At 44.1% G+C, this 12,445-nt stretch overlaps 1 protein-coding gene and 1 long non-coding RNA gene across 6 annotated transcripts in view; one reads left to right on the top strand and one right to left on the bottom strand.

Annotated features, from left to right (window-relative positions):
- PGBD1 (piggyBac transposable element derived 1) overlaps nucleotides 1-8,679 on the top strand; it is a 29,216-nt gene extending 20,537 nt beyond the window's left edge. For 3 of the 5 annotated variants that reach the window (XM_019437061.2, XM_019437062.2, XM_053905346.1), the window contains 2 exons: nucleotides 2,603-2,699; nucleotides 6,146-8,679. In XM_019437061.2, the coding sequence (XP_019292606.2) occupies nucleotides 2,603-2,699; nucleotides 6,146-7,697 (1,649 nt within the window). In that variant the 3' untranslated portion in view covers nucleotides 7,698-8,679. The other 2 variants (XM_053905348.1, XM_053905347.1) reach the window with 2 other exon arrangements.
- Nucleotides 1-12,445, bottom strand: part of LOC109259447 (uncharacterized) — a 34,988-nt gene that overhangs the window by 19,776 nt on the left and 2,767 nt on the right. The window lies entirely within an intron of this gene.

Genomic DNA, 12,445 nt, shown 5'->3' with positions numbered 1-12,445 from the left:
AGAAGCATTCTGTCCCCAGGCTCCAGGACAGGAGGAAAACATTCCAGAAAGACAAGAAGGATATGTGGAGGTCTGAATTCCAGCTCTGCTATCTGCCAACGGTGTGACCTGGGCAAGTTAATTAATGGGTCATTGATTAAGCAGTCAATCAACAAAGGTCTGTTTGGCTTTATGTACCTTTATTTTAGAATTTTTATTTTAAGTAGGCTCTGAACTCATGACCTTGAGATTAAGAGTCACATACTGTATCAACTGAGCCAGCCAGGTGCCCCTGACTTTACATGCCTTTGAAATTTTTTATTTATTTTAATTTTACTTCCAGCATAGTTAACATGCAATGTTACATTAGTTTCATGGGTAGTGTAGCTCACTTTTATGTGAGAGAGCATGTAAGAGTCGGGGAGAGGGACGATTTCAAGCAGGCTCCAGGCCCAGCACAGAGCCCGACCTGGGGCTGGATCCTATGACCCGCACCAAGATCAAGAGTCAGACACTTAACTGGCTGAGCGCCCCCCTCCCAGGTGCCCCACTTATTGTCGGTTGTTCTGGAATCAGCTCCTATGTGGCACATTCCCAACATTTTTACCTCACGTCTAATGCCACTTGTATTTGTGTCTTGGGGGGGGGGGGGGGGTGTCATTATTTCCCTGTCACCACAACTCCCTCTTCTACTTTCCCATTTCCCCCTGGCCTTGTATCTGTTCTCAGCTTAATTTCTCCTTTAGCACTAGCTTCTCCCTCCTCTGCTATGTACAAGTGCATCACCGTAAAGCACTCGACCAGCTCATGAGCGCTCAGTTGTGTGGACGGCAGACCCTGAAGTGTTAGAATGGTAGGCTCCCTGGCAAAGCGGACACAGCGATGGGGGATGTTCAATGTACAGCAGAAGGTGTGCAGGCCGGGCCCCCCACAAAAGGCGCTCGTCAAGGCTGTCAGGTCTCACGCGGGACTCCTGTCTCCTCCCAGCTCACGGGCGCGTGGGTAGCAGTCCTCACCTGTGGGAGCTTGTGGGGCGGCACCAGCCCCCTGCGTTCCCCTTGTGACGAGAGCAGACCACGTGTGCCTCGCGCAGGGGCTCGTCTCAGTGACCGGCTGTTGCCTCATTCTGTACCGTGTGGAGGAGGCACGTCCACGTCTGGAGGGAGGGAGGGCAGGGAGATGCTTGGTTGCAGACCGTGCCTCCACTCCTTTGAGGCTCAGGGCCTGATGCTGTATCTTGGGAGGTTCCTCCTCACACTCCTTTATATTCTTGGTGTTCCTGCACAGACCTCACAGTTACGATGGTAATGGGAATTCTGTCCTTAGCAAAACTTCACATTACCACAGATGACCCTTTTTTTTCCTTGATCTCACGGTGGTTCAATCATTTTCCTAGTCATTTAGTTAAAATTTAAGTCCTTGTTGCTACCTCAGTTTTCTCAGAACATGTGCCTGTGGAGTCCTCTCCTCACTTGGTCCCTTACTGCGGATTCTAATTGGTTCCTGATCCTGTTGAAGCCAGAGTCTTCTGTTCTTAATTTACTCTTGTGAAAAGAATTGTATAGGAAGTAAAACTTACAGGATTTTCAATGTAACTGATGGTGTGGGTTGAACTGTGTCCCCCTGAAAGATCTGCGTCCCTAACTGTAGGTACCTATCAGTGTGGTCTGATTTTGAAAGACACTCTGTGGGTATAAGCAAGTGAAGATGAAGTTGTACAGGATCTGGGAGGGCCCCAGGGCTGGTGACTGGTGTCCTTATAATGTGAAGGCAGAGATCAGAACAAGGGACCTCCCAGCCAGAGAACCCTCTGGACTGCTGCCGACCCCCACAGCCCAGGAGAAAGGCAAGGATGGTCCTTGTCTTGGCACCACTGGTCTAGAGTGTGGAAGCCACCACCCTTCACAACTGGACCCCTGTCCTTACCACAGTGAAGACCCCAAGAGGCTGTCCTTTGTCGATTTCCCAGAATGGCCACTTCTGAGTCTGGCTCAGAGGAGAGAGAGTTCCTCTATGGGAACTCAGCTCAGAAGGTTACAGACTTCCATCTGATAAGTAGTGACAGCCTCGGGCTGCTCCCCTGTCCCATCATTAACTCTGACCTGGCCCTGGGGAGCCCACATTCCCTCCAGACCCTTGCTTTCCCTTCCGCTTCTGCCCGCACACTTCTCTGTCTTTACCATTTTGCATCCCTCCCCATCAGTCAGCTTAATGATTCTTGTTATCTTCTCTGATCATTTCTCACGAGTCCTGCTTTGCTTCCCATTTTCTTCCCTATAAAGGGTTCCATGTAATTGTCATCTTCAGACAGCTCTTCATGTCTGGAAGTCTCACAAACTCCTCTGCCTGATCCCTTCTTCATATTGGAGGAAGTTCTCTTCACTCTCTGAGAATACTATTGTCCATGTAGAATTTTCTCTAAATTTGCTTTGCCTTGTTAGACATTCTCTCCAGCTAACTGACGTTTCTTATTATCTTCCCATGCCGTGCCACACTTTGTAGGACTGGCTGTGATGGCACTTCTGGGGCACCTGATGATTATTTTAATTTGAAAATCCTATTCCCTCTGGATATTGAATTGAGGGGGAAAATGCAGATGATGACATTTATATTCTTATTTTAGCTGAAGAAGCTGTAAGTAAAGATGGATTGTTTAATGCAAAGCAAGAAACTTTTGAAGAAATACAGCAAGGTGCTGAGGCCTCAGGAGCACCCAACAGGTGAGTGTCCATGTTAAGTGGAACTGATCCTGCAGCTGTAAGAACAAATTGGAATGACCAGAGAACCTAGTTGGTCAAAGCTGCTTCCCTGGAAGAATACAGGAAGAGAACTACTCTCACTTCAGGAATGATAGGAGGCCCCGGGCCAGGAAGGGGACCGGTCAGTATCCTCATTATACAAAACCTTCGGTGGGTACACAGTTGCCCCCAGGAATCCTATCCTGACTCTGTTTACCCTGCCTGGCCACCTTTCCCTGGGTTCCCTTCTGTCTTGGTGGAGCTACAGAGAAGAAAAGCCAGAAAAGGAAGAGAATTCAGACAAGAGTGAGGGCTATCATGGCAGTGAAGAAACGAAGAGCACTGGGAGAGTCCTGAACAAGAACTACCAGGAAAGTAGCTGATGAAGCGGAAATTAAAGATAGTAGTAGGTACTTAATAAGCCTTGGTTGTGGAGGAAAGGGTTAAGGGAAGGGAGGGAGATGTAGCACAGATACTCCTAAAGCAGACAGGGAAGGACCTGATCAAAGGCAGGGGGTTGGATTTGGGTGAGGCCATTGGCTCCTCCGAGATGAGCACAGAGGAGGAAGAAAGCATCATGGGACAATTAGCTTGAAGCCTGGGGTGGGGGGACACTTGCTCATCTCAGGGAAATGGGGCTAAATCTTAGTGAAAATGGAAATGTCTTAAAGCTTAAGAGAAGTGAAATTTTTCATAAAGCTTTTGAGGTCCGAACCAAGCTCTACCAGAAACGTTTTGTGACCATTCTAACTGCAAAATAGGAATATATTGTGCCTGTCAGACATTTAACTTCAGTGAACAGAAACTGACTCAGCATCTCCCCACCACTACCTCTGCCCAGCCACACTTACACACTTTCTTTCCCACTTTTTCCCCCACTACTAACTCTCCTTTCCTCCTTCTACCATTTAGGGCCATAATGTGTACCCATTATCAGTATTTGTTTGTAAAAAATATGCACTTTGATGTGAGTGTTTTAAACTACTTAAATAGTACTGTGAATATTCTGTCACTCAGCATAACTTTTTAGGAGTTATCTGCACACATCTACCCCTTTACCTACAGCTGCCACATACTATCTGTAACGTACATCTATGGCCTGTCAGCTTCCCCAGAGATGGTCACCCAGCTGCTTCCAGGTCCCCATCAGCAGGACACTGCTGCACGGAACAGCCTCTAACGTGCCCCCTGTGCGAGAACTTCTTTGGGACAAACACCTAGGAACAGAATTCTGAGTCGTGTGTTTTACTAAAGTTAGCTCAGTATTGCTGACTTGACTTTTGGGAAGAACACCCCACCTGTACTCGGCTCAGTAGAGGGTTCACACCCTTCCAGCATTTGTCATTACTCAGTTCTCACACTGAAGGATCCAGGCTCTTGGTCTCTTGTTCTACCTTCCTTAGTGTGCTGGTTTCTGACCGAGGACCATGATGGTCCCTGCAACTCGAGCACAGAAAGGAGGTAGGAGGGCATCTTTACCCTTGTTTGTTCCTGGCACCACGAAAGGAGAGGTCTCCCCCCCCCGCCCTCCCCCGTTCCTCACGGGCAGAAATGGACTTCTGTGACCACCTCTGGCTATAAGAGAGGCTGGGGACGGGGGGTACCAAGGAAAGGGGAATGGGATTACTATGCCTGGCTGAGACCAATTCATGCCTTTACCTGGACGCACTGCTGCCCCCAGAACGGGGTCTCTGACTGGCTAAAGGGAAGAGGGCAAGGGGCATTGGCAGGAAAGTCCCCGACTCTGCCACTGTCATGAAGCAGATAATTAGGGAAGCTTTCTCTGGGTGTCACAGGTCAAGGTGAACTAGACAGAGGTATGCATCAAGAACTTGGTTTGGAGAATCCAGGATGAACTGATAGGAGAGGTCAAGAGAGTTTGGTTGACAAGACCATTTTCCAGGCACATCTTTAGAAGTTTCCAACTTAGATATTTTTTTCTTCCACTCATTCAGGAAGCATTTTATCACTTGTATTCAGAGGCCTGTGTGACAGAGACCCCCACCTGCAGTGGATCATGTGAGGGCACAGCGGAGCAGACAGAACCACAGTGCAGCGGGACATGTGCCTGTGCTGTGGGTATGGAGAGGCACCCGGCCGAGACCTGGGATGCTGGAGGAGGCGTCCCAGAGCACTGACCTCTGAAACAAGACTCGGGCACCAGGCAGGAATTTGCTAGATGCAGAGGAGATGGAGAGGAAGCAGACAGAGAAGTGAATGTGCCTGTGCCCAGACAGGGTTGGAGAAGACTGGGAGGAGTTACAGGAGCCATGGAAGGCAGACCGTCTCAATGAGCAGGTTTCTGCCTGAGAAATGGTCCTCTTTGGAGTAGGAAACAAGGCTCTGTTTGCGGATACCAAGATGTGGAGTGTGGGGAAAGGGGATAAAGGGGCAAGAGGGAAGGAGCGTCAGTGTCCCTCGTGGGGTATCTGCGGCCCTGCTTGCTCTGGGGTGTGGATTGAGAAGAACCAGCCAGGGTCTCCACTGGGTGAAGTTTTGCTGGTCTGGGGCTAGAGGAGGGACATCACAGCAGGGGGTTGATGATCCCGGCCCGAGAGGGGCTGCTGTGATGGATCATGAGGTCCACAAGTAGGGAGGGAAGGGAGGAGTTGGTGAGATGGGAGGGCAGCGATTGAGCATGACAACAGGGCCGAGGAGGGTCCCTGCAGTTGAGAGTATTTGGGAACCCTAGGATGGGTGGTGTGTTGAATGGGCCAGACAAGCACACTGGAGACACCTCGGATGATAAAGGCTTTAAGGAAATGAGTCAATACATGTAGTGTGAATTCTATTCCCTTCACTGCTTTTTGCCCTTCAGTCTTTTAGAACTAGACTGTTTAATGTCCTGTTGGTTTCATCTTGGTAACTTTAGCTCGCTTCCTTGTAACCCTATAAAAATCAGTTCAAAGACAGGAAGTTTGAGTTTCTCCCCAGAGTAGAGTGTCCACCAGGTGAATGTAGATCCTTCCGTGTTCAGAAATCCTGAGAGGTGTGAAGGAGCCCAGTAAATAACCTCCTTCCTGGTCCAGGTTTAGAGTCAACTGATAGAGCTACCGGAGTAAAAGGATTCTGGAAAACCTCAGCTTCGTTACTGACGGAAGCTCAACTGGACAGGGAAGCCCTGAAGCAGAGGACTCAGCCCATCTCCCCCGGTAGAGGCTGGGGTGATTCAACTTGGGCCCAAAGGAACATGGGATGTTTGCCACTCGCTCCTGAAGATGGGGGAGGCACTGCCCTCAGCTGCCCAGTTCCTTGTTTCAGACTCAACAGCTACTGGGAGGGAGGCCCCCAGTGTTAGGTCTGGCCGAAGTCCTAAGAGTGAGAAGGGGGTAGTCTTTGCAGAAGAATACTTAGGTGTCACCAGATTCATGATGTCATGGTGAGGAAGACTAAGGATTTTTGTAATATGGTAATTTTTTCATTTCCAGAGATTGTGTGCCCCAGCCACCTGGTACCTCTGTCTGTACTGACAGGACAGTTGTACATATGAACACCCTGAAGGACCGTCACCCAGGTGACTTGTGGGCCCGAATGCACATCTCCTCCTTGGAATATGCTGCAGGAGACATTACCCGAAAAGGGAGAAAAAAGGACAAAGCTCGAGTGAGTGAACTGCTCCAAGGCCTTGCATTTTCTGGTGACTCAGATGTAGAAGAAGAGAACAAGCCTGAGGCCCACCCTGCTCCAAAAAGGCTAAAGATATCAAACGTCCCAGAGAAGAATTGGACCAAAAGAGACCTTAAACCCAACTTTCCAAGCTGGTCAGCACTGGATTCTGGACTTTTGAATCTCAAAAGTGAAAAGTTGAACCCAGTAGAACTCTTTGAATTATTTTTTGATGACGAAACATTCAGCTTGATTGTCAATGAAACCAATAATTATGCATCTCAGAAAAATGTCAACTTAGAAGTCACAGTTCAGGAAATAAGGTGTCTGTTTGGGATCTTGCTTTTGAGTGGATTTGTGAGGCGTCCCAGAAGGGGAATGTATTGGGAAATCTCTGATACCGATCAGAACCTAGTCAAGGATGCAATTAGAAGGGACAGATTTGAATTGATTTTCTCATACCTACATTTTGCAGATAACAACCACCTAGATCAAAAAGATAAGTTTACAAAGTTGAGGCCTCTCATAAAGCAAATGAATAGAAATTTCCTCCTCTATGCTCCCCTTGAAGAACACTATTATTTTGATAAGACAATGTGTGAATGCTTTGATAGTGACCAATTCCTGAATGGGAAACCTATTAGAATTGGCTATAAAATTTGGTGTGGCACAACCACACAGGGTTATCTGGTTTGGTTTGAGCCCCATCAAGAAGAATCATCTGTGATGGTGGATAAGGATCTTAACCTTGGTTTAGGTGGAAATCTAGTGATGCATTTTGCTGATGTCCTTTTAGAGAGAGGCCAATATCCCTATCACCTGTGTTTTGATAGCTTCTTTACAAGTGTCAAATTGGTGTCAGCCTTGAAGAAGAAAGGAGTGAGGGCAACAGGAACAATTCGTGAGAACAGGACTGAAAAATGTCCCCTTATGAATGTAGAACATATGAAAAAAATGAAGAAGGGGTATTTCGATTTCCAAGTCGAAGAAAATGAGGAGATAATTTTGTGTCGTTGGCATGGAGATGGCATCATCAGTCTGTGCTCCAATGCCGTAGGCATAGAACCGGCCAGTGAGCTAAGTTGTGCCGATGATGAGGAGATCCATCAGATAGCTCAACCGTCTATAGTGAAATTGTATGATGAATGCAAGGAAGGTGTGGCTAAAATGGATGAAATCATTTCCAAATACAGGGTGAGAATAAGAAGCAAAAAATGGTACTCAATTTTAGTGAGCTACATAATTGACGTAGCCATGAACAATGCATGGCAGCTACACAGAGCCTGTAACCCAGATACCTCTCTAGACCTCTTGGATTTTCGGAGATATGTTGCACATTTCTACTTGGAGAACAATGCTAATCTATCAGATTAAGGCAGATAAAATGAGCATAATGCTAGTATTAACAAGATAAAATCACAGGTATATATCAGATTGTACCCTTCCAAAGCAAACCTGATGTAATGAAATTAACATTTTAAAAAGTCATATCTATGACCTATGTAAAGTTTCAAAGAAGTAATTTAAAAAATTGTATTGACTGAGTGCTACACCTTTTTCTATGACTAATTTTGGTGTGAAACATGTGAGAAATAACTTGGATTAATTTGTGCATTGAAAGGAGGAAATTGTGTCTCTTTAATTCTTTGTGGAGGTTTTATTTGTTTTTGTTTTTGTTTTTGTTTTTTTTAATTCAGGCAATGCCATAATAACCAAAGACTGATGCTGAATCTACAATTGAAAAATTAAGGCGGGGCTCATGATGTACAGATGATCTTAAAACCTTAGGTGATAAGAGGCTGAAGACCTCAGCTTTACCATAAAACTGGATCAGATGGTGCATAGGAGAGAAGGGCCAGGCAAGCATGCTGAAGAAGAGTGCTACAGAGGAAAAACGAAGTGAAGCAGTGCCTTTGAAAACTGAGAAAAATGATGAAATATGAAGCAAATCAGGTAACGACAGCACCATCAGGAAAAGAAGTTAGGAGTAAAGCTGACATAAAGCCCCTGTTAAAATCAGTTGAAAACATATGTGCCAATAAACTGGACAACTTAGAAGAAATGGACAAATTCCTAGAAACCTAGCCTCCCAAAGCAAAAGAATAGAAAATTTGAACAGACCATTCACCAGAAATGAAATTGAATAAGTAATCAAAAAACTCCCAGAAAACAAAAGTCCAGGGCCACACAGCTTCACAGGAAAGTTCTTCACAGGAAAATTCTACCAGACATTTAAAGAAGAATTAATACCCACTCTTCCCAAAATATTCCAAAAATAGAATAGGAAGAAAACTTCCAAATTAATTTTATGAGGCCAGCATTACCCTGATGCCAAAACCAGATAAAGACACCACCACCAACAACAAAAAAAAAAACAACAACAAAAAACTAAGGGCCAATATCTGATGAACACAGACACAAAAATCCTCAAGAAAATATTAGCAAACTGAATCCAACAGATTTTAAAAAATCATACACTACTATCAAGCAGGATTAATTCCCAGGATGCAAGTGTGGTTAAGTATTCACAAAACAATGTGATACATCACATTAATAAAAGAAAGGATAAAAACAAGGTGACTGTTTCAATAGATGTAGACAAAACATTTGACAAAGTACACTGATTCATGATAACCCTCTGCAAAGCAGGTCTAGAGGGAATATATCTCAGCATAATTAAGGCCTTATACGAAAAATCCATAGCCAACATAATGTGAAAAACAGAGCTTTTCTCCTCAGATCAGGAGCAAGACAAGGTCTGCTATCACCCCCTTTATTCAAAATAGCACTGAGAAGTCCTAGCCAGAACTAGATGACATAAATAAGAGGTATCCATGGTATCCATATTGGTAAGGAATTAGTAAAACACTCACTGTTGGCACAGGACATGACACTATATATGGAAAACCCTAAAGACTCCACCAAAACCTACTAGAACTGATAATGTGTAAGGAAGCAATATACAAAAATCAATACACAGAAATCTGCATTTCTATACACTTACAATGAGCTAGCAGAAAGAAATAGTCCTATTTACAGTTGTACCAAAAATACGTAGGTAACAAATTTAACCAAGGAAGTGAACGACCTGTACTCTGCAAATTATAGAACATTGATGAAAGAAATTGAAGACTACACAAATGGAAGATATTCCATGCTCATGGGTTGGAAGAACAAATACTGTTAAAACATCTATAAATATCCAAAGCAATCTATAGATTTCATGCAATCCTTACCAAAATATGAATAGCATTTTCCAGAACTAGAAAAAAAAACTAAGATTTTCTAAATAAAAGACCTCAAATAGCTAAAGCAATCTAAGGAATCTACTCCTGAAATCACTGTTGTGATATATGCTAAATTGGATGTAAATTTTTTAAAAATTAAAAAAATTAAATTTTATTTTGGGGATGCCTGGCTGGCTTAGGTTGATAGAGCGTATTGCTCTTGATCTTGGAGTTGTGAGTTCAAGCCCCGTGTTGGGTGTAGACGTTACTTAAAATATTTTTAAAGGTTTTCTTTTCATTTTATTATTTTAGAGTGAGAGTGTGCATGAAAGAAGGGCAGAGGGAGAGAGAGAATCTCAAGCAGGCTCCACACTTAGTGCAGAACCCAATGTGGGGCTTGATCCCACAACCGTGGAGTCCTAACCTGAGCCTAAATCAAGAGTAGGGTACTTGGGGTGCCTGGGTGGCTCAGTCAGTTGAGCATCCGACTTCGGCTCAGGTCATGATCTCATGGTTTGTGAGTTCAGGCCCCGCATCTGGCTCTGCTGACAGCTCAGAGCCTGGAGCCTGCTTTGGATTCTGTGTCTCCCTCTCTCTCTTCCCCTCCCCCACATGTGCTCTGTCTCTGCCTCTCAAAAATAAAATTAAAAAAAAAAATTTTAAAAGATTAGGGTACTCAACCAGCTGAGCCACCCAAGTGCCCCATGATTTTATTTTAAAGTAACCTCTACACCCAATGTGGAGCTCAAACTCACAATCAAGAGCCATATACTCTACCAACTGAGCCAGCCAGGTGCCCCTGGAGGACCATACACAAAAATAAACTCAAAAATGGATTAAAGACCTAAACGTGAGACCTAAAACCCTAAAAATCTTCAAGGAGCACACAGGCAGTAATTTCTCGGACACTGACCATAGCAGCATTGTTCTCCAGAGCAAGGGAAATAAAAGCAAAAACTATTGGGACTACATCAAAATTAAAAGCTTCGGCACAGCAAAGAAAACAAAACTTAAAGGCAACCTACTAAATTGGAGAAGATATTTGCAAATGACCTATCCAAAATATAGAAAGAACTTCTACAACTAAAGACCAACAAAACAAATACTCTAATAAGCAGAAGACCAAAAACACCAAGAAACAGAAACCGAAGGCATGAACAGGCATTTCTCCAAAAAAGACATCGAGATGGTCAACAGTCACATGAAAAGAGGCTCAACATCACTCACCATCAGGGAAATGCAAACCAAAAGTACAATGGGGTATCACCTAACACCTTTCAAAATGGTTAAAATTAACAAGAAATTAACACAAAAAATAAGCATCCTTGCCGAAGTGGAGAAAAAGGAACCCTCTTGCGCTGTTGCTGGGAATGCAAGTTGGTGCAGCCATTATGAAAAACAAGCACGGTGGTTCCTCAAAATATTAAAAACAGAATTGCCCTATGATTCAAGGATTGCACTATGGGGTATTTACCCCCAAATACAAGAACACTAACTCAAAGGGATAGGTGTTAAAATACAGATTGTTACAAGAAGAAAGGACACTATATAATCACAATCACCAAAACAGAGAAGCTAGTAACAAACATAAAGGAAGTAGCCATAGTAATATACTAATAGGGGACTTTATTACTCCCTATACACGAATGGATCATCCAAACAGAACATCAAGGAAAAAGTGGCTTTGAACGACACATTGGATCAGATGGATCTAACAAATACATTTACAACATTCCATCCTAAAACAGCAGAATGCACTTATTCTCAAGTGCACACAGAACACTATTCGAAATAGATCACAAATTTCAACAAATTCAAATAGAGCAAAGTCATACTATGCATTTCCTGCACCCCCATCACAATGCTGAGGAACTAGAAATCAACCATGAAAAAAATCTGGAAAGAACACCTATAAAAGAAGGTTAAATAACATGCTACTAAACAATGAATGGGTCACACAAGCAATCATGGAGGAAATTTTTTTTAAAAGCATGGAAACAAATGAAAATGAAAACATTTAGGACAAAAATCTTTTTTTTTTTAATTTTTTTTAACGTTTATTTATTTTTGAGACAGAGAGAGACAGAGCATGAACGGGGGAGGGTCAGAGAGAGAGAGACACAGAATCTGAAACAGGCTCCAGGCTCTGAGCTGTCAGCACAGAGCCGACGCGGGGCTCGAACTCACGGACCGCGAGATCATGACCCGAGCGGAAGTCGGCCACCTAACCGACTGAGCCACCCAGGCGCCCCTAGGACAAAAATCTTTGAAATGCACAAGCGGTTTGTTTATAGCAATACAAGCCTACAACAAAAAGTAAAATCTCAAAAACCATTTAACCTTACACCTAAGGGAGCCAGAAGAAGAAAAAAAAAAAAAAAAGCCAATTCCAACATCAGTAGAAGAAAGGTAAGAAAGATTACAGCAGGGACACTTAGGTGGCTCAGTGGGCTAGGCATCCGACTGGATCTCAGCTCAGGGACTGATCGCAGGGTTGTGAGTTCAGGCCCTGTGTTGGGCTCTGCACTGAACATCAAGACTACTTAATAAAAAAAAATTAAAACTATAAAAAAAAACAAAAACAGATCAATGAAACCAGGAGATGGTTTCTTTGAAATGATCAATAAAAATCGATAAACCTTAGACCAGACTCCTAAAATGACTCAAACACAATCAGAAAAAAGATAGCTGAGGGGCGCCTGGGTGGCGCAGTCGGTTAAGCGTCCGACTTCAGCCAGGTCACGATCTCGCGGTCCGTGAGTTCGAGCCCCGCGTCAGGCTCTGGGCTGATGGCTTGGAGCCTGGAGCCTGTTTCCGATTCTGTGTCTCCCTCTCTCTCTGCCCCTCCCCCGTTCATGCTCTGTCTCTCTCTGTCCCAAAAATAAATTAAAAAAA

The sequence above is a fragment of the Panthera pardus genome, unplaced genomic scaffold (genome assembly GCF_024362965.1).
Source record: "Panthera pardus isolate Hobbes unplaced genomic scaffold, ASM2436296v1 HiC_scaffold_17, whole genome shotgun sequence".
Taxonomy (NCBI): domain Eukaryota; kingdom Metazoa; phylum Chordata; class Mammalia; order Carnivora; family Felidae; genus Panthera; species Panthera pardus.
The sequence above is the reverse complement of the archived record's forward strand: the minus strand, read 5'-3'. Positions and strand labels throughout refer to the sequence as shown.